This window comes from Syngnathus floridae, chromosome 19, assembly GCF_059516105.1.
Source record: "Syngnathus floridae isolate MCC-2025c chromosome 19, RoL_Sflo_1.0, whole genome shotgun sequence".
In the NCBI taxonomy this organism is placed as follows: domain Eukaryota; kingdom Metazoa; phylum Chordata; class Actinopteri; order Syngnathiformes; family Syngnathidae; genus Syngnathus; species Syngnathus floridae.
Window position 1 is genome coordinate 1,358,532 of NC_142431.1, and position 20,751 is coordinate 1,379,282.

A 20,751-nucleotide genomic window follows, 5' to 3' on the forward strand; every position below is an offset into this window, starting at 1 on the left:
GCAACTGAAATCAAAATAAGTTAGGAAAACAAGGAGCAAACAGAAAAGGTAACATGTTCAAGAGATTTATTTTCAAATAATACAGCTGGAGTAGTTTCTTATCTTTGCTCTGCTCATTCTTAGTAAAATAGAGTGACTCTCATATATTAGTTCTGGAATGGCTTTGATGCTCTTCTGTCGGAGCAATTTGTCAGCTCGATTCATCACCGTCCACGTCGGCGGTACTGCACTCGGCCCGAGTGCAAAAAGTTATCGTTATCTTAATTTCATACATGGTAAGGCGTCCGAAAATAATTAGCAGCACGTGTTCCAAAATTTCCCCCGCCTGACCGAAGTTATGAGATTTACAGCAAAATGAACATCAAGCCAACCAAAGGTTTGGTTTACAGCCATTACGTTCCAGTAAGTGGATCAACTAAGAACACCAGCAGCAATCCGAGTTCAACCCGGGCGCCATCTTAAATACGTGAGGAGACACAAACCGTCTCTTGCGACATTTCTGTGCACGTTCAACCCCGCTTTGCCGACGCTGGCTGTCCGACAAGAGAGGAAAAAAAAATCAGAATTAAAGACTTTACAACTTATCTGGGTTTGCCGTCGTCACTGCAGTAAATCTCAACTATAGTATACACCCCTTTGGTGGTTGATCCCCCCCCGAAAAAAAACAAAAAGTTGCAAAAACAGTCTGCCTCCATGAAAGCATCCCCTCGTGAGATTTCTAAGGGTGATCTTTGGAGTTACCGTCTTGGAGGAAACACACGTGTTGGTGCCTCCCGGAAGGCTCGAAGTTTTGTGCATCCATCCGAGCGCCTTCCTTCCTGCTCGTCCGTGGCCGCGTCGACGTCATCCTCTCCATCGTCAAGCGACGTCTAAACAAAGCAAAGGCCGACCCGCTGAGATTGGAAACGAGTACGGCCAAAGATCCATTTTGTAGATCCCAACCTGCTCCCTGCTGGGCCGTGATGTCGTCCAGCAGCGTGGCGCTGTGAGACTTTGAGAGGCCGTTCTCCTTGAAGGCCACCACAGCAACTCTCTCGTCATCCTCGTCCACCTTCTGTTGCTGCTCGTCGTCGTCCTTCAACCTGGAATGTGCAGGCGGTTCAAGAAGCCCTTCGTCAAACTCTCCGTTCTCCCTGCAAAAAAAAAATTAATCAGAAGCATAATTAGAAGCGTTCCTGCAGACATCATCCAGTTGGAGTTACCTTTGCATCGGAGCGCTGTGCGTGGAAGTGCTGCTGGTGTTCAAGTTGGGGTCCGCTTGGCAACCGTTGCTATGCGGGCTGGAGGCGGGGCTCCCTTGGGACGGGCCCGGAGAGGCGACGGCCGCTGGTGAGAAGCAAACACGAGAAATGTAATTGGAGTGTTGGTGTCAGGACCAAAAAAAAAAGAGATAGGCTTCAAGTTACCTGGGTCGTCTGTGTTCTTGCTGGGCGTTGCTTTCTAGAAACGAAGAACGTGGCAACAACAGTCAGCAAACAAACAGGAGCATTACACCCCCATTTTATCGTTCGCTTACCTTGTCCGAGGCGTCCGAGCGTCTGGTCCTCTTCATGATCTCCTCCAGTCGCTTGTGAGGAGAAGAAGAAGCCGCTTTTAGGTGCGCGTGAGGATCAGGCTTGGAAGAGGTTTAATCACCTTCTTCCTCTCCAGCCGCTCGGCCTCCTCTTTCTGGAAGTGCTTCTCCCTCTCCTGCCTGAGTCTGTCCGTCTCCTCCTTCTGCCGAGACTCTTCCTCCTCACGCTGATGAGCAGAGCAAGAACAAGAGCAGAGTTTTACTTCAGAGCCCTTCCGTCACAGTCACGGATTGTAATTATCCCGACCTGTTTCTGAGCTCTCTCGGCCTCCTCTCTCTCTTGCCGGAGGCGCTCCTCCTCCATCCTTCTCTCCTCCTCTTCCTTCAGCCCTCTCTCCTCCTCTTCTTTCAGCCTCCTCTCCTCCGCTTGCCGCTGGGCCTCCTCCTCTCGCTTCGCTCGCTCCTCGGCCTTGCGACGAGCCATCTCCTCCTTAGCTAGCCTGAGGACGATGGCGGGGGTGGTGTATGTCAACACTGTGCATCTTCTGCTCGAGTTCCAGTTGAAGATGCTACCTGGCCTGCTCCTCCTGCTGCTTTCGCTCCTCTTCCTCCCGTTCTCTCTGCTCGCGGACCAGCCGCCGGTTCTCGGCAAGGATGCGGCTGGCTTCTTCTCGATCTGTGGTCCCGGCAGAAGGCTTCGGGGATGGCTCTAAAATGAGAAGAAATTAACAAATGGAAAAAAAAATCTGCTCGTGTGGAATTAACAGTTCAGTCCTCACCGCCGGTTGCAGCCTTATTGTGTTCCGCTGGCCGAGGAGGGCTGAGGACCGGCTCGTCCTCCGCTTCTTGGCTTTGGACGGGGTTAGACGGCTGCGGAATCTCAGGTAACACCTTGAGAGGGCGCAGGTTTCCGGGGTCCTCTGCCACAGGGGACTTGAGCATCTTGGGGGTCGGGGGGCGTCCTATGATATTCTGCGAGGGCCTGTTTGCAGGAAATAAAAGCATTTTTCTTCTCCACCGATTTACAACCGGGCCAACAATTTTATTTCTACCTTCCAGGAGAGGGCGCTGTTACTTTGGTGTTCCTTTTGATGGGTGACGAGGATCGCAATTTGAGGGGTAAGGTGAGCGAGGGGCCGAGAGGCTGCGACAGGTTGCTCCATGACTTCCTGACAGAGTCGCGGGTCTTCTGTGGCGTCTGCAAGCAAGTGAGAAAAATATCAAATGTAACATACCAGAGACGCTTGATAAAAAAAAAAAAAAAATGGCATGAAGCCAATAAAAAAACATTTGAAGACATCCCAGCCAGCCACCTGCGGCGTGCCGGTGGTCCTCCTGCGCGCCGGCGCCGACGAAGCCGTCTCCCTGGCGAGGCTGCGATCGTGGCTGCGGCTGTGAGACAGCGGGCGGCCCGGCAGGGTCTTGAAGGACGCCGAGCCCGTGGGGTGGCACGACACTGAGCGAGGACACACAGGCATGGCTACGGTGATGGAACAGGGTGGGGTGGGGGTGCGAGGGGTACATCGTGGTATGGAAAGGCGGGAGCGGGAATAAAACAATGGCGATGTTTGACGGGAGGGGCCAAGGAGTGAGCGGAAGGGCAAGAGAAAGGTTTGAAGGAAATGAAAAGCGTTAGTGTCGCCTGCTTCGCGTCACAGCATCTTGGTTTAGTAGTTATTCATGTGTGTGAGCTTTGAGTGCCAGATACCGGCCGGTGACGGAAGTTTCAGACAGTGTTAATGCTTTAAGTGGCGCCCAATCTTATTAACCCAGAAAAGCGTGCCGGTCAAGAGAGCAAACCTATCGATGAGGCGGCAGCGCTCGCTCTGATTGACGAGGCGCTCTTGAGCATCCCTGCGCTTCCGTTGGCTGGTGACGGGAGGGGGCGGGGCTTACCCGTTTGCTCCCCTGAGAGACTCATGGCGCTGCGGCTGCGTGCCAGGTAGGAGTGTGTGGGCTGTTGGAGCCGGTTCACCACGTTGCTCTCCCACGGGGTCAGGGGAAGGCGGCGAAGACCTATGTGCACACACAGACATGAAGTTGGTTTTGCATCCAGTCAAATGTGGCCAAATGAAGCCGCACTTCGCTTTGCATCTGCTTCACCTGCCAGCAAAGCACCCAGATGAAGAGCCGAAAGCAAACAAAAGGATTCACGAAGCCAGTGCGGGGAACCAAAACAACAAAACAGAAAAGCCATGCCCTTGCGAGGCTCCTGCGTTCCGCAATAGCAATTAGCCTGATTAGCCGCGTGCTCAAAGATAAAGCCGGGCTGGAAACTGTACCAATTGCCGACCAATTTCACCAAGGGCAAAAAATGTGCGGCATCCGTCCGGATAAACCAAACGGCATAGAGTGTTTCCGCAAAAACAAAAAGATTATACTACAGCGGATTAGAGAAAGGGGTCAGCGTGGATGCACACTGTGCGCTGCTTTGTATTTGAAACACGACACCAAGCCCGCAAATTAAATACCTTTTACACAAATCTTTGGAGTCAACCAGCAACACGGAAACAATCTCAACAGTTTCCAGCCCGAGACTGCTTTTTTTTTTTTTTTTTTTTTTGGAATGACCATCAAACACCTGCGTTTCTTTGCTGGCTCCCTTGGGTGAGACGAGTTTTGGACTGAGCTTTGTTTATGGCAGGGGTGGAGGTTGTCCTCGCCCACAACCCTGCATCGGTAGCATAAAGACGAAATAAATTCCAATAAAACCCTACCGAGTTCAAAGTGTCCAATTTTTGCCGTTACCTCGGTCAGGCGAGTGGAGGAGCGTGGCGGAGGACGACGACAGGCGCTTGGTAATGACGGGGTCGTGATGCTTGGATAAGTTCACCGTGGACGCCGATCTGCGGTCAGCATCTGGAAGCCACCCAAATCAACATCAGACTCAGAGAAGAAGAGCAGAGGGCTTGCTTGTCGGCTACGCTCAAATGTTTCTAAAGGGGGAAAGTCGAATTATAGCGACTGGCGTGCTGTCTATCTGCCGAGGGACTATCTGAAGTCACAAATTGCGCCATCAAAAGTGGCCTACGTGCACACTAATGTTCAAGCGAGGTACACACATACCAACAATCATGTGAACAGAAAATATTCATGTTCATTACCAATTTCAGGGAGAAAAAAATGCTGCCTCCTACAGGTCAGTTTTGGTATTACAACACTGGCAGTTTTTTATGCTGGTCATGTCGCTCACATGGATATGCATGTACCCCGACCCGTTTAGTGAAAGTCTATGCGCCGGCCCACTAGAATATTCACATTGGGATCTCACTGGGTGTCCACGGTGGACACTGAAAGCACCCGGCGCGTGCTCCAGTCCAGCAAGGTCGATCGGGTAGAGGAAAGCAGACTCGACAAAACCTGGACCACCAAGGCGGACCACAATGCATTGCAGAGAACAAAGAGAGAGCGACAGACAGAGAGAGAGAAGAGCCAGGTGGGAGACAGAAAGAAAGGGATTCAGAGAGAGCAGATGGATGGCAAGTTGAAAAGTAAACATGGCAGAAAAATGAGCCTGAGTGGAGGAACGTGACAAGCCAGCTCAAAGTCAACGTGGTGAATGCGTACCGGTGGGCGTGCTGGGGCGTACAGGGCCACCCCAGGACCAGCGGTTGGCCTTGGGTCTGCTGGCCTGACCCCGCTCCATCGTGCGGCGCAACACGGCTTCATGACGAACCTGGGGCACACGTTTTATTACGGCTACAAGCCCCAAAAAGATTTTTCACTCGGGACGGACCTTGTCCTCCTCCAGCTTCTGCCGTCGCTTCTCCTCCACAGCCAGGCGTCTCTGGTCCTCCTTTATGCGCTGCTCCTCCAGCTTCCTTCTCCTCTCCTCCAGGTGCTTCTCGTAGTGGCGCCTGGCACGCTCCTCTCGCGCCTGCCACTCGGCCTCTTTGGTGGCTGACGACAAAGATGAAATGACGAAAAAAAAAGCAGACGCGCGTGCTGCGTGAGCCCAAAGCCGCCGTGTCATGGGTCAGCCGCTGATCACGTGACTCGGCTTTAGCGCGTGGCAAATCCCTTCGGCGCACCGACCGATATTTACGTCAACAAATGCAATCCGACGCAAACGATACACACCATTCTGTTTCTCGCGTTCCTCTCGACGCTCCCGGGCCAGCCTCAGCCTCTCGTCGGTTTTATTGAAGAGCGAAGAATCTGCAAAGACAAACGGCGGGCGGCTCAAACGAGCACTGTCATGTGAACTTGGAGATTTTTCGGCGAGTTGCGGGCTTGCCTATTTTGGGCCCCGCCGTGCTGTTATTGGGGCTGCCGCTGGTGCCCGTCGGGGTGGGCGTGGAGGTCAGGGCGGGGGAGTAGGCCCGCCCGGAGAGCGACGAGCTGGACATCCTGCCATCGTCTGATTTATAGAAAGACGCTGCGACGACAGACAGACAGACAAACCAAACGTGCGTGAAGGGGAATTCAATGAAATCCCTCAAGTGATGCATGAAATGGACTTCGCCCCCGTTCCAAACTGGTTCTTTATCACTTCAGGGGCACGTTATCTCAAGCTAGCTCCAGTCAGCCTGCCACAACTCAAAACAAGTTCATACTTTGGAAAGAAACTCCGCCCCTCACGCCATTGAATGTTTTCTTCCTTAAAGGGCATCGTGCACAAAGACGCAAAACATGTCAGCTGAGTACGAACACGTCGACAGTGCCTCGGGTGCTCGCTCGGCGCTGGAACCGGTTTGGCCTTGGCTTTTGGTCAAACAGGAAAGGTTGGGCCCGGGCTCAGTTACAACCATCGTATCTCGTCACGCTGAAATCGTTTTTGTCAAACAAAAGGAGAGCTCGTCTCGTCGGGTCATGGGGACAATGTGAGCCGCCGGCAGACACCGCGAATGAATGAAGGACAAAAGTTTTGAATCTGGCGACACAATATGAGAGCAGGACGAAAAGTTCCCTTTGCAAGGCTGACAATGCTCCGTTGCGATTGACACCGATTGTTGCAAAACCGTCTTTACCTGGATTCTGCATCCTGTGTGATGCTAACAGAGACCCGATGGGGCTCCTCCTAGTCAAACTGGAGGGTCGATATCAGCATCCGTGCTGCCGGCAAGCATCCTGAACAAGTCAACCCAAAGTCCATGGTGAAGGCCAAAGGGCGGAAATCCACAAAAAGTGGGGAAAAGAAGCCACTCAGCGGGATCACCGTCGACTGGTCGTGGCAACTCTCCACAGCCACGAGTGTGTGTTTTGTGTCAAAGACACGGAGAGTGCGACATGGGGAGAATTTAATCTGGCCCTCCCTCCCTCCCCCATGTCCCATCATTCACCGGCAGTCAGATTAAACGGTAAGAGCGAGCGATTAAAGCTGTGGTGGCTAGCAAGCCAGCCAGCCATCGCCGGCCGTCCCGAAAGGATTAGCCCAAGCTAATGCTAAGCTAAAAGCTGATGGACACAACCAGGAAAATAAAGAGAGTCTTGCTGGCTGAGAAGTTAGCTTTGACATATTTCAAATTCTTTTCAGCTCCCTTTTGAAACTATGATCAGATTTTGCTCCTTCCTACACCATGCAGGTTACAACTTTACAAACTCGGCGACTATTGTTGCTTTCTGTGGGTCACGCACAAATCTCCAGTTCCGGTCATACCTTTGGTCTTCCTCCTCCTACCATCTCTCCGTTTGTGCCCATCATCTTCTTCGGAGATGGTGAAGAGTCTCGAGCGCCCGCCTCCCTTTCTCGGCCTGGCCGGCTTGGAGCCCTCACCTCTTGCCGCTCTTCTCCCTTTCCTCATCTCAGCCTTCAAGTCATCCCAGCCTGTGCAGTGACTAAGTGAACGTGCACGCCAGACGATGATGATGATTGACCTCTAAAAGTCTCCTCCTCGCTGGTAGGGTGGACGCCAAGCAGCTAACGCGAGGAGCCATTTCCCCGGGCTGCACATTGCTGCACTTTGGCCGAGGCGGCGTGAAGAGCAATCCGCGCCGTCCCGAATAAACACACGGAGGGGACAAAGTGCAGCGCGTGACCAAAGACAAACTACTTGCTGAGCTACGTCCATCTTCAGTCGGGCAAGAAGAGGGAGAGGAAGATGAGCTCTCCGCAGTCGGGCTTAGAAAGAACAACTTAATCCAAGATCTAAGGAAATTTGTTTTTGCATCATCAGGCTTCCGACCAGCAGCCCACCAATCAAGCGAAGCACTTAACAGTGACCAGACGTCATGACAGACACGCCTGGCAAACATTTGGGCTATTTGTATTGTGCATGCGCCACACACTAAACTCACATTCGGCAAAGGAAAACAAACATTAAGCTTAAACAGCCGGCACAGCATCTTAATGTCAACACGACGTGGTGATAAAATACTACAACAACACGCCATTGTACTTCAATATCCTACAAGCCAATTGGCTCTTGGCCCCTGCAGGATACAGTGGCTGTAATCTTACACTATGGCTTTAAACCAGATCGACCCGAGTACACACACTACACACACCTACACAATTTCATGTAATTGTCCTGGGCAAACCTAAGGCAGTCAAAATATCATCGATGCATAGAACAGCTTAATAGTTTGGAAAAGTGAACTCTTTTCAGAACCACACATCCCCAAGGCCTTATAAGTGTTCCGACCTACGTACAAATCCGTCGTAGGTAGAGATTCTGTTTGGGTGAGTTTGGCGACACCTCTGGTGATAAATGGTAAATTTGCATATCCGGCATACAGCCAATTTACATTTACATTACATTTACAAGTTAAACGGTTACAGAAAACCGCTTTTAACATATTAAAAAAATGATGTGTTTTGACGTCGATCAAAATACTCGACCATGAATAACAAAATAAAAAGAATACACAATCTGAAAACTAACACGCACATCCGACTTTAATTAATATTTTCAGATTTAAAAAGACAGAAAATGACGCGTGGAAGGTTTAAAATGAGTTTTTATACGGAAACGATGCACATTGAATGAAATGAGTTTGCGACTCCACCTGTCACTTCGCGCCGAGTCACTACTCGAAAGCAGTCGAATGTCAGCGGCAGGTGTGCGCCAGCAGCTCCGGGGCTAGCTTAAAATACCGACAATGACGCTCACAAAGTCAACCCAGCACATTTTAAATGTTTAAAACTACACGACTTGCTTCAGGCAACAACAACAAAAAGCAACTGGTGTCGTAGGTAGTTTTTTTCCCCCTTCTTAATCCTTCTCTCGTGACTGGCCACCCGGCGGCGGACTACAACAGCTCTCTTTAGATCTCTCCGCGTTTAAACGCGACAAAACAACCGGAAGTCTGGTCTTTTTCCGAGTATTCACTTGTAAGACAACCGTTGGACGCTCTTCCGGGCAGTTTGTCCAAGTTAGAGGCGCGCGGACTCACCTTGGGACGCCGGAGGAGATGCGTCGCTGCCATCCTCGTCCGCCATTTCTCCTGACGTCACCCGGCCGGAGAACCTGCCCGGAGGTCCGAGGAAAGGATCCCGACTCGACTGACTTCCCGCCTCCCTCACCACCTCATACGGGCAGGTAGGAGGGGAGACACGGCGCCTTCGACGGCTTTTAGACGCTCCGAAGCACTCGTCGTGACTAACTTTTAAAACTTGTCCTTGAAAATTGTGGTTTTGTTAGCAGGACATTTGAAAAAGGTGTTTAGGCGATAACTACCTGTTGTGTTTTTTGTTGCGACACTGCCATCTACAGGCACATGGCTGCTAATGCTAATCTGTGTTCGCCCATTGAGTTTTGTTGAGGGGGCGTGGTAAACGCAAGATGGGCTGTGATTGGCTATTTTGCTCTTGCCTATATTTATGTTTTATTTTGTCATTTAAATTGTTTATGTTTTTGTTTTTGCCTTAATTGAACTTGTTAACTGGTTACAACCTAGTTGTGTTAGTAACAAAATTGTCATAGGCTCGAAAAAATGTGTGCTGTAATTCTAGAGACTTGTATTTAAAAAACGTATATAAAATATATATAATATAATTTTTCAGATACATGAAATACGATGACTATTGCTGAAACTATCATGTGAACTCATTGGGCTGATTGTTTTAATCGTCCAGCAGAGGGTGCTCTAACCTTTGGCTTGAATTCAATTTAGCTGCTCATCATTTAACTATTGCACACAAAACAACAAGCTAATTAATTTAAGTCAATTGCTTATTTATGAAATTTGAAAAGGCTGCACTGCAAGGGTTTATTCATATTGCTTTTATTTTGCCATATATTGCCACCAATCAATCAAAGTTAGCCCTTTGTGTCGTTCAGGGTGAAAAATACATACTAAATATCAATCTAGAGGACATTCATCATCATCTGAGGTTAACTTGCGAGAGCTCATTAAAAACGAGTTGCCGTTCCACCTAAGCCGAGCATAATTGAGTAAGGCTTGTGAAAGCGCTATATAAATAAAGATGAGCTGAGTTGTGTTGATTTGTGCGTTCCTGCCTGACTGTCTTGAATGTATGCTAATCTCTTCTATCGATGCTCGACTGTGCAGGCTTAGCCTCCCATGAACCGGCCTGTGAGACAGCCACTGATTGGCGGCAGCTACACGGAAACCATGGCAACCAGCTGTTTTGGCAATTCCAGCCATGAAGCGGGAGGCAGACGAGAGAAATTGGCCTGCAGGTACAGACGCCACGGCCGGGGAACCTACGGAGCGCGGGCCTCATAAGGCCCGTGAGTTACCAGTGGGGCCTTGACATTGTGAAATAAATGATGAGATTTGAGTTTACTGCCTGAGGTGAATTTCAAGGTTGCACCTGTCTTCACGTTTGTGATGAAAGATTCTCCAAATTGTCTGTAATGAGCACCCAGGAGATTTGGTGTTTGGGCTTGTTTTTGTTCGACGCAGCGATTCATGTCGAGCTTGTCCATTTTAGTGTGTCGACTACACAGTTGGGGGGAGGGCGGATTGATTTTGAGGCTTTTCAGAACCTCATCTGCTTTGAGCACCAGAGGACTAGTTTGTTAATCGGGGTCAACCGAGAAAGCACAAACGGACGGATTTTTTGAAACATCTTTAAGGATCAGATGTATTACTGTCAAAAAACACGAGGTCCGGATTAAAAACATATATATTTTTTGCTCTTATCTCACTCAGTGTCCTTCCCCCCCCCCCTGTATCCTCATATCACCTGTCCAGCAGCAGACAGGAGCATCTCCATAGCGACAAATCCTTCCGCTCGGAAAACTGGTGTCAACACCGTCGTTGGTAAGTGACGGCAAATAATTGCTGTTAATTGCACTTGTTTGTTGAGCCCCGCCGTTGTGTGTCCATGCATTCACCCCAAACAGATGGCATGCGCTAGAACGATCTAAATTCACCCCCTGTCGATAGACCGATCCCCCACCGGGACGTAACCACACCCCTTCATTGTCACCCTCGTCACAAGCAGATGATACACAAACAAGCCATATGGCAACGTGACTTAAATCCTTTTAAAGTCTACGTCACATTGTGTTTGTTTACTTTACTTGTTATTATCCTCATGGACCCAGACATAAATAATCGTGCATTAATCGGTGTCACAAATACGGGCAGCAGTTGCCATTTTGTAGCCAATACCTGAAACTGTACGGACAACTCACTACATTCCTATCTCTCTCCATTTGCTTTGGAGTGGGACAAAATGGAGAGATGCTTGAGATGACAGTGTGTCACTGTGCTTTCCCAATTCCCTCCCCCTTCATCCCTGTGAGGTATGATGGATCGCTGAATCCAGCAGGGAGAGTGGGATGGTAGAACATATGGGAGAGGGAGAATGGCAAATGAACAAGAGGGGGGGTTGGGGACAGAAAATGTACAGTAGGATTGCTAGGACGGATTTCACAAAAGGGGGTTCTGCCTGCCACCATTTCCTCACAGTTTTTAATCAAAACAAACCCGTTAGCACCGTCCGTGTCCTCGTTCCTCGCTGACTGGAAATGACTGGAGGACTCTGCTGGTGTGAGATGTGCTGGTGTGCAGCCAGCTGACTGAAAAAACATGCTGAAAGGGAGAAGCTAGGGTAAGGGCAAAGCGAGGGGACGAGGGGGGGGGGGGGGGGCTCCCATCCTTAGCCATTCTGCTCGCATTCACCTTGCAGTTCCAATTATTCAAGGCAGCGTGCAGGAGCCTTCCCTGTCAGCCAGCCCCAGCTGTGAAATGTGGGTCACGGAATTTAAAGGCGCACGCTCAGCTTCTCGCATCTTGACTCGCAGCATCCGCGCCAATCCCGCAGCAGGCTGCTCGGGAATGTGTGTCAAAGTGTGTCTGAATCCCAAAGACATCATTCGGAGCCAGAGTCTTCAATTGTTCATGACTCCATGCAGCGGCGCCCTAGAGGGCGATATTCTACCTAGCAACAGCCGTACAGTAGGGCACTAGGCTAGTCATACGGGGCTAGACGGGCAGCAGAGCAAGGTTACTCATGCGGAAAGTGAGCAATCAAGTCATACGTCGGTGAACTCGACACACACAATCAGACGGGGGGGCTGGCCTGGCCTACTAAACTAGGACGGCCACAAAAAAAAAAACACAGACGCTTTCTTAAAACAGCGCACGCAGAGTTGTCTGCATTTTTATTGTCAGCAAGAAAAAAAACAGACCACACACATTTTACACGTTACATTTTTGTTTAAAAACAAGATTGCTTATTGTGGATGTACAGAAAAAAATGAAAACAGCAGCTAAAAAAAAAAAAAAAAATTGTAAGTCTTAATAAAGGTATAAAAAGGAACGTGTTGTATGAATTAAAAACCTCCCGGGCCGACAAATGTGCCCATGGGCCTACTCCGCTCCCACATGCTACTTAAAAAATACATGCAAAGCTTCCTATGCGGACATTTTTAAAATACTCCCTCATAAATTATAAAATATTAACCTATTGCCCCTGAACCGCTTCTCAGTAGAGGAAAAATTCATAATAGGACCTCAGCAAAAGTGTGGCGCTCGCCTCCTCCTGCCAACACAAATCCATTTTCATCACACAGTTATTTCTTTTAAATACAGCCGCTACCTGGGAAGGACATTTAAAAACAGCACCATTTTTTTTCATAAGTTCTCCTGGATTCTCTCTGACGTGTTAAGTCACGTCAATTCAAAAGAAAAGTCCTATAAAGTTAAGAAGCTAATTTTCTTGGTTATACTTGACATATCGATACTCTGTCAGTGTTTACTTAGTGTTGTTAGCATGCAAGACGGGTACTTTGTGTTGTAAAGAAAAAAAAATAATCCACCGTCGCCTTGCTTGTATGTCTTTGGCAGCTAAGGGGGATTTGTCACATTTGGTCTATCATGATCTAATCAGGACTGCTTATGAAAGTGGCTCTCAATTGAAACTATTTTTTGACTCCTCTCAAGCAAACCGACTTGCCATTTTTTCAAAACCCTTTATTTATACCAACAGTGCAGCCTGGAGGAGTCAAAAAAATGACAACCGGTTCATGAAGCAAATTTGAAGCTTCATTTCCCCGTCGCTATAAAAAGTACCGTGTCCGCCTGATGACTCTTAGCCCGTCCTGCCGTTTGACATTTCTAATTTACATTTGGCAAGTGTAAACATTTCAAGTTGTCCACAGACTTACAGTAATTGCCTCCAGGTCGTCCCTATGGTTAAGGTTCAGCGCTGAGAAAGTCAAACGACATCCTGAAAGTCCTTTAAAGGCAAGCCCTCATCGCTAAAAAAAAACCGAGTTCACCGCTGTGTCGTATTTAAAAAGCTAGCTGATATGTGTAAAAAAAAAAAAAATGGGTGTAACATGAGCGAAAGGCCGTCAGTCATCAGGTTTGCAGTTAAGAACTACAATACCCATCATGCCTTGCTGCGGTGAAAAGCACATCAAAACAATGGCAACGTCCCCACATAGTTTAAATGGCGAAACAATAAACAGTATTGAATTGAATATGCAAGCAAGAATCAGTTACAGTGTAAGGATTATGAGCAGCGGGAAAAAAACGACAATAAAAAAAAAATAAATGGTGAAGCACTGTCTTTACAGAGTGCTCCGGCTAATTTCACAGCAAATACAGCAGTACAGACTTAGCTCCTCCCTTATTTTATTTGTTGCTGAGATTTTCCATCTCTATGGCTGTCGGGGGCCTTGAAACGACGAGCAAATGTGAAAAGTAGACGATGCCGTTCGCTATCAACCCTTTTGAACAGTCCACTGATGTAGATGCCATCCTTGACATTGTGTGTGCATGTGCAGTGAGCTCGTGGTATGCATGGATGCTTGCAGAAGTGATGCCACTTATGTTCGGATGAGTTACTGGAGGGGGGCGGCGGGCGGGGGGGGGGGGTTCAAAAGCCGATGAGGTCGAGCTCTCTGACATTATAGACCCTTCTTAGATGGAGCGCTGAGCTTCCTCATTCCTCTTATCCTGCCCAGCAACTCGCGGACAAAATCCTATGAGAACAGAATATAGAGAGAGGCAAAATTATAATTAGAAAGCAGCGCTCATTCCCACACACACACATATTTATTGTGTGCCTGCTGATATGAATTTGCATAAGTGACATATTATAGAATATATGTAATATAAACGGATAAGGATCTAAGATAGAGCCTTGTGGAACACCGGCAACGGGTCCTCAGTTGACAACAATTCCAACATAATCCGAATTTTAATTGGAATGTTACTGTCGTCCAAAAGATGAGTCATAAATACTGTAAATATTTGTGTTAAAACACAAAGATTCGTACTGACGAAGTAAGAAACAGCCGAGCGTACGAAGAACAGATTTCAAGGTGACACTCATGACCTCATTTCCGACATCCCCGGGACTTGAAGTCCCTCTTTGCCTGTCCTCCATCTTTACGTTCATTTTCTATTTAACATTCAGCTGGGAGAGGGTTGGCGAGTTTCCGTAAAATAATCTACCAATGATAACTTTCTGATTTTAATCTTCAATATTGCGCTGTTGTTTACGTTCCCATTTTGCCCTTTTTTGTGTGAGCGGCCGTCTTGTTGCTGGTATTGTTTTCAAAATGGCATCTGCGCTTTGACATTCTCATGGGATTATGCTGCATTTGTGTGTGTCTGTGTGTGTGTGTGTGTGTGAGGGCTTAGGCGTACTATACGAGCTGTCAACCTGGTGACCTTGTAACGCTTGCTGGCAAACCTAATGCTACTTACTTATAACACACAGGTGACAGATGGGAATTTCCCACAATATGAGGTCATGTGATCGGCCCGCATAACCTTTTCATCGCTACCGTAGTCAATTTTCCACACATCGAGGTGTGTCAACACTCACCTCTGTCGGTTTGTAACAGTCTATTAAGGACTCCTGTGTGTGGGGAAAAAAAATAAACATTGTTAAAAGAGAAGAGGAAACCGAAGCTTCATGAACCAGTTGTATTATTTCGTAAAAATGCCGGCGTACCTGCAGTTTGACGGCTCTCTCGTCATCGCTGTTCACCTCCAAAAGGTCGTCAATGTCGATCTCCACCTCGGGCATCTCTTCCTCCTGTGGGAATGGCAAAATAGTACAAATCGGTGCTAGTCTTCTTCAAAGAGGCGCATTTTCCGCACGGCGGCCATTTTGAAAACCTTCCGATAGTCATTGCGACGACGGATATTTTGGTTTCGTGGCGACACATCAGTCTGAAACCATCAGCGGATATATTAGCGTGCTGGACGGCTGGCTTTAAGCTGGCATTCGCCCGCGGCCATCGTTGGTATTCAAGCTCACGGAGAGTCGTTTTTTATTTCCCCTCTCGGCTTTAAATCTCCGTCACGACGAGTCGCCTCGCAATTATGACTTTTTATATTCAAATACTCGATCTGTCCGTCCGTGTGTGTGACGTGTGAGACAATTGCACTTGTCAGCAGGCAGTCTGTCAGCCATTGCTGACAAGTGGGGCAGGCAGGCATGAGCCGTGTGTGGACCACCGGCTCCCGCAGGCCACTGCCAACCACACACACACACACACACACACACACATGCTAGGGCTGCCAACAGTCTTCTGCAGAATGATGTTGACTGCAGGGGCTTTGCGTGCCAGCCTAGCTCGACACAAACTATGTCGTACTCGGAATGGAAATAAGCATGCAGATAAACGCTAGTGGCGCTTAGGAGCCTCGAATGGAACACGTCCCAAATTATTTTTTTGCCAGACTCGGCTTGGACCGCAGAGGTCTGAGTTTGTGTCAGGTGGAGAAAGTGGTTGTAAACATTCACAGGGGCAAGAACACAGCGTGAATTTGCAAAGGCGCAAGACACAACAAACATTTGGAAAAGAGCCGGCTGGCGTGTTTGGCGAACACGTGTCAGACTTGTTTGCACCAACAGCTGAGAAGCCGGCAGCGCTTTGTCTGCTTCGAGGTGACGGAATGCGAGCCGCCCGACCCGGTGACTCATAAACTCGATTCGGACTGAATTCAACACTCAAATTCGTCGCCTTCACGGGCAACGTGGCGAGTATGAATTCAAGCTGACCCCGGAAAGTGGGTCAGGCTTCCGCCGAAAGTCAATTAGCAAGCCAGCGGGCCGATTGGGAAAGGCTGGGTAAAATCCCTGACCGAGCCTGTTTTTCCAACGCTGGGTGCGTAGGTGGCATCGGCATTAATTGCTTGTATTTGAAAAATAGTCTGACACATCTGCCAACAATTAATGACAGCTTTTCAACAACAAAACAAAATGTCAAGCTTTGTTTCTCCTCCGTCGACCGATCAGCCGACTGCTGTCGGTATTTTCCGGGAATGGCGCGCTGTGGTTTGCCAATATGCAATAAACAAAATACATACTGCTAGCTTGAGGCCAACGTGGTAAGCTAGCATTTTGTCAAAACGGAATAAAGCGGTAGGTACGCTTGGGATAAAAAGTGGGTCGCTTATGAGCAAGAGAAGGATTGCGCAACCCAGGAAATGTGGCGGCTCAGCTATCTTGGGTGTCGCATCAAAGCGCGGAGAAGCTCAAGGTGGGATGAATTCATCCTCGGAGAGCGAATGCCTCGTAGGGAAGCGAGCGAGCGAGCGAGCGAGATGAAGGTGAACCCGGGGCTTAAGTCGCGAGGCCTCTTCTGAAGGCTTGTCAAATAGCGGGCCCGCTAATCAGTTACGGTCGAGCATCCTTCCCCCCCCTCCTCCCTCCCTCTCTCGAAAGCATGCAGCGAGCTCGGATGAATTTACTGGATGAAGTTGCGGCAAGAAATCTTTCCCACGCTGATTCAGCGCCGCTCCAGAGGACGCCTTACATCACACACTCACAGAGGAGGAGTACAAAGAACAAAACGCTCGCTTGAGAGTCACACGAAAAAATAAAGTAGCAACCCAGGCACTCGGATGCCCTCACGCGCGGGCAAGGAGAGCCACGAAATGAGAATTAGGCCTTGACTCACACCTAAAGGTGGTTCAACCGGATAACCTTCTTCCGGCTGCTGGTATCGCTCGTGAGGCTAGGCCACGCCCCTTACAGGCACACATCCAACACACAAATACGACGACTTACTCTAATGACACTTTAGGAAGTCACTTTTATACAACACACTGCCAGAAAAAGCCACAGACGAAGAACAGGAACAAAACGTTAGCTCGACTTGTGTTTTGTGCTGACGAACAATGTTGTTGAATTGTGTTTATGTTTAGGCCCTCACAAAAATGAGAATTCAAATTTGTACAGAAACACAAAATCATTGCCATGCTTCCTTCACTTTGATTCAAATGGCAGCCGGATCAAGACACAAATTGTAACCTTGCGGGCGTCCGATCCATAAACGGATCAAGGTCGTTAGCGCCGGGCGACCCATCGACCGGTTGGACCTCACGGCGGGCGCGTCTGTCAGCATCGCTCAATCGTTTCATGTTGCAGTCGAGCGGATGATGCCGTTCCGAATATGACCGGCTGAATGTTTGCTATGGAAAGAAAATTCAAATTGTGTTTGTATTGCGGCCAGTTGGAGCAAATGCCAGAGAAGAGCATGGACATGAAGCTTTACGGATAAAGCATGTCTCTCCAGGCAATACTCCCCCCACCCCCATCATGTATTTTTCCACTCTAGATATCATTATCTATCTCCTGGAGCAAGCCCCCCCCCCCCTCCACGCCTCCATCACCGCTTCTCCCGTGACCTTGTCGATAGTTCCCCGCGCTTTTTCTTTCTTTGACTCCAGGAAAGACCGACAACGGCGTGTTATGTGAACCTCGTGCGGTCACAGAGGACGAGTAAAACGCCGCAACTGAAGCCGAATCGTTAGAAAGGCTCGATAGCCCAAGAGCGATTCCTTCGGAGGAAAGATACGAATCCAGCTGAATCAAATCGATGAATTGAAATGTTTTTAATCCGTTCCCCTTCCCTCCCTTAAAAAGATTTTTGGGATATGTTTAAGAATAAAAAATAGCATTGTGTTGTATAAAATAAAATCATAAAAAATAATATATAAAATAATAAAATGTTAAAATAATGAAAAATGGACCTTTCCACCATTTTGTTTTTCATTATTAAAAAAAAGTTCTTTTTTGGGGGAGACAGTTTTGTAGGAAAATATTATTGGTGGTATATCCTTTTTTTTATTTGCAATTCGAATTTATTTGTAGATTTTTGCCATTCACAGGCCGAGCCGGTCCTTCTAGTATGAAAAAAGAAGTCTGGGTGCAAAAGCGGCAAAGAAAACATCAGAGCGCAGATAAAACCTCGTCCACACACACAGTCGTGTAACGGTGGGGGTGCGTGCACCCGTGACTAAGCCTCATCGAGCGAGGCTCTATTGACAGCCAGCCATGAGAAAGTAGGACACGCCAGCGTCTACTGTTACCTGGGCCACTCGCACGCAAACGTGCACCGACTCTCACTTCCGGAGGAGCCGCCATCGATTCTTCTCAATGCGTCTCAGACCGATTCATCACATGCCACAGCGGCGCTTCATTGCCTCGGCGATTTAAATTATATACGCACACTTTTTGTCTCACTGCGATTGTGCTGCTCCTTCTGATGTGCCCGTCTTGGCCACCAGGGGGGCAGTATTGAGCGGCTCATGTTCATTAAGATGGCTCAACTCCTCTCAGCTCATCAGTACGGCACTAGTATTAGTAATTCTTTGTGGGGGATAAATAACACACACACACACACACACGTGCTAATTTGATGACCAGTTAGGCTGCATTTACACATATGTGGACATCAATACATGTTTTTTGTTCTCTGTTAGGTTTGCATGGGAAACTGATAGCATGCTTGACCTTTACGTCACCCCCCCTCCACACACACACACAGCCTGTCTAATTTAGGACCTAGCACTGACGCGCTAATGATTACGGCGGCCGTGCGACTTCCTCTTTACGAGCATGTGACCAAACATCAGTACTATTTGTGTAGGTGTGTGTGTTTGAATTTGTGAGGCGTTAAGGCCACCTGCCCAAACAAGACCGCCATCTAGCATGTCGTCATGGCAGAGAAGGTCACAATATTAGGTACATCGCCTTCGATGATGTCATCACGCTGTAGCGATCCCTGTCTACGAGTACAGTTAATAATCAACGTCTCTATAAATATTGATTCTATCAAGAATTAAAGGCCCAGCTCGCAAATGAACGGCCTGTCACTCAATCTCCACTCGTCATTTTAATTAAAACCGGAGCGCGACGACCTCCACCTAATCCCGTTTTGAATCAGCGCCAAGAGCAACGGCACCCATGGCTGATTTTCTTCATTAAGAGTCATGCATTATTCAGCGAGAAATTAAGGAAAATGTCAGAGAAAAGACACAAAAGGGGACATGGAAAGTCAGGCAAGCCAGGGCACTCTTGTGCCGCGCTTATCGTGAAATGAAAGGCCGAGAAGGCTAAAGATAGATGCGAGGAATTTAAATCTCAGGTGACGGCCGACGGATGCCATGCAAATGCCCGGCCGCCGCCGCGAGGGTTCTTTGTTACGTGTCGGTGTGAATGCTCTGCAGAGGCCATCTAAGACCACTGACATCAGCACATCCTTAACCCACTGCCCTTCTTTTGCTCGTCTCCAGATTTGAACAAAAGCAGTGCAAACACAGGCATATATTCTTTATCCTCTTAAAAAATACTTTTTGGGAAGCCAACCTCTGACATATTCCTTTTTTTTTTTTAACTTGATCCTCCACTTTTTGCATTTGAATTACTCGCAAGTAGGTCCTTATGCCAGGCATGTTTTTACTGCCCCCTTGCGGCCAAGGCACCTGAAGGAGCAGCACAATGTCCATTGAATATAACCTCCCCCAAATATGTTTACGTCTTTATATTCTATCTAATGATGTTGTTATGGTATCTTTTTATCCAATACAGTAGTAATTCATATATTTCACAAATTTTAGGGGTGCAGTCCTTGCTCTGGTGTAATGCAAATGTATAATAAACATCTAATTGGATTTTTTTCCCCATATCGGCATAATTCTTGTAAGGACTTCATGCAATTTAAAAAGGACAGGGAGCATCGGTCAAATTCATTAAGCAACCTCTGGAATTTTGATTTTAATTGTTAAATAAAAAGTATGTTGCGGGCTGACCTCGCAGTCGTAGAGTTCGCTGAGCTGCTCGATGATCCACTCCTCGAGCACCAGCCGCTTCCTCAGCTCCTTGCGGTCGTACTTGACAGTCACTTTGCCCTGCCGCTTCTGCACCGGGTCGTCCGAACCGCCGCCGCCGCCGCCGACGACCAGCGGGGCCGATCCGGCGCAGCCAACCCCGGGCGCGGCCTGGAAGAAGACGCGGCCGGCGGCGGCGGCGGGCAGCGGTGGGGCGCTCGTCTCGGTGCTGGCGGCCGACATGGCTCGTCTCGTCTCGTCTCGACTCGCTTGGCAGCTTTTCGTGGGCGAGGCGTTGGGTTGGGATGCTGCAGACTGTGGAGTGGACGTGGGGTGCTGAACAGCTGCTATTTAAAGCGCAGACGGTCCGAGGGGGCGGGGCTTGCGCCCCGAGGAATTAATATTCAAATCAAATCATGGCAAGCGGATAAATCCGTCTTGTGTGCCCATCAGACTCATCTTTGTACAAATATTCCACAGTTCTTACATTTGATCTCATTAGGCCATTCAAGTGTACCTAATGAAGTGTCTGCATTTGTGGAGTTTAATCAGAATAGCTTGTCTGATTGTAGTTATTATTATTTAATTTACTTTTTTTTGCTGGAGTTAGAGTCAATTAGTCAATCATATTTAGCACAAAGATTCAACTGTACGATTGAGTCAATACCGTATGTGGATACTTAGTCAGTGGCGTCCCCTTTTGACCGAATGAAAGAACGCAAGACGGGAGATAAACGTTTTATCTTTTTATAACTCTCCTGTAAAGATGGATGATAACATGGTGTCCTTAGAAGGAGCAC

The 20,751-nt window shown here is 48.3% G+C and overlaps 2 protein-coding genes and 1 long non-coding RNA gene across 7 annotated transcripts; 1 reads left to right on the top strand and 2 right to left on the bottom strand.

Annotated features, from left to right (window-relative positions):
• Positions 1-49: 49 nt before the first annotated feature.
• On the bottom strand, positions 50-7,473 carry map7b (microtubule-associated protein 7b). 5 transcript variants are annotated; one of them, XM_088362627.1, is made up of 19 exons: positions 7,113-7,473; positions 5,751-5,891; positions 5,594-5,671; positions 5,250-5,413; positions 5,081-5,189; positions 4,262-4,372; positions 4,095-4,184; positions 3,410-3,529; positions 2,827-2,993; positions 2,566-2,711; positions 2,293-2,495; positions 2,087-2,222; positions 1,821-2,013; positions 1,636-1,740; positions 1,517-1,567; positions 1,407-1,440; positions 1,203-1,326; positions 943-1,133; positions 50-869 (listed from the first exon to the last, which is right to left on the bottom strand). In XM_088362627.1, exons 1-19 carry the CDS (start codon positions 7,255-7,257, stop codon positions 859-861), a joined length of 2,319 nt encoding a protein of 772 aa, XP_088218753.1. In that variant the 5' UTR covers positions 7,258-7,473; the 3' UTR covers positions 50-858. The 5 variants fall into 5 exon arrangements, with proteins under 5 accessions (XP_088218753.1, XP_088218754.1, XP_088218757.1 ...); XM_088362628.1 differs by having other exon boundaries at positions 2,827-2,969; positions 7,113-7,457; XM_088362631.1 differs by lacking the exon at positions 7,113-7,473 and adding an exon at positions 6,484-6,712.
• On the top strand, positions 6,833-10,921 carry LOC148381462 (uncharacterized). The gene is made up of 4 exons (XR_015854491.1): positions 6,833-8,994; positions 9,968-10,098; positions 10,616-10,684; positions 10,768-10,921. It is a non-coding gene; the product is annotated as an uncharacterized LOC148381462 (long non-coding RNA).
• Positions 10,922-11,997: 1,076 nt separating this feature from the next.
• On the bottom strand, positions 11,998-20,285 carry ppp1r14c (protein phosphatase 1, regulatory (inhibitor) subunit 14C). The gene is made up of 4 exons (XM_088362640.1): positions 19,934-20,285; positions 14,841-14,924; positions 14,712-14,744; positions 11,998-13,860 (listed from the first exon to the last, which is right to left on the bottom strand). The coding sequence occupies exons 1-4, from the start codon at positions 20,192-20,194 to the stop codon at positions 13,786-13,788; spliced, it is 453 nt and encodes a 150-aa protein (XP_088218766.1). The 5' UTR covers positions 20,195-20,285; the 3' UTR covers positions 11,998-13,785.
• Positions 20,286-20,751: the final 466 nt, after the last annotated feature.

Coding starts and splice junctions, on each gene's coding strand:
- map7b (XM_088362627.1), bottom strand. CDS start 7,257: ATGAGGAAAGGGAGAAGAGCGGCAAGAGGTGAGGGCTCCAAGCCGGCC. Junction 5,414..5,593: donor GGAACGCGAGAAACAGAATG/GTGTGTATCGTT, acceptor CTTTGTCGTCAG/CCACCAAAGAGGCCGAGTGG. Junction 4,373..5,080: donor ACGCCCCAGCACGCCCACCG/GTACGCATTCAC, acceptor GGTGGCTTCCAG/ATGCTGACCGCAGATCGGCG.
- ppp1r14c (XM_088362640.1), bottom strand. CDS start 20,194: ATGTCGGCCGCCAGCACCGAGACGAGCGCCCCACCGCTGCCCGCCGCC. Junction 14,745..14,840: donor AGAGAGCCGTCAAACTGCAG/GTACGCCGGCAT, acceptor CCCCACACACAG/GAGTCCTTAATAGACTGTTA. Junction 13,861..14,711: donor ACTGTTACAAACCGACAGAG/GTGAGTGTTGAC, acceptor CTGTTCTCATAG/GATTTTGTCCGCGAGTTGCT.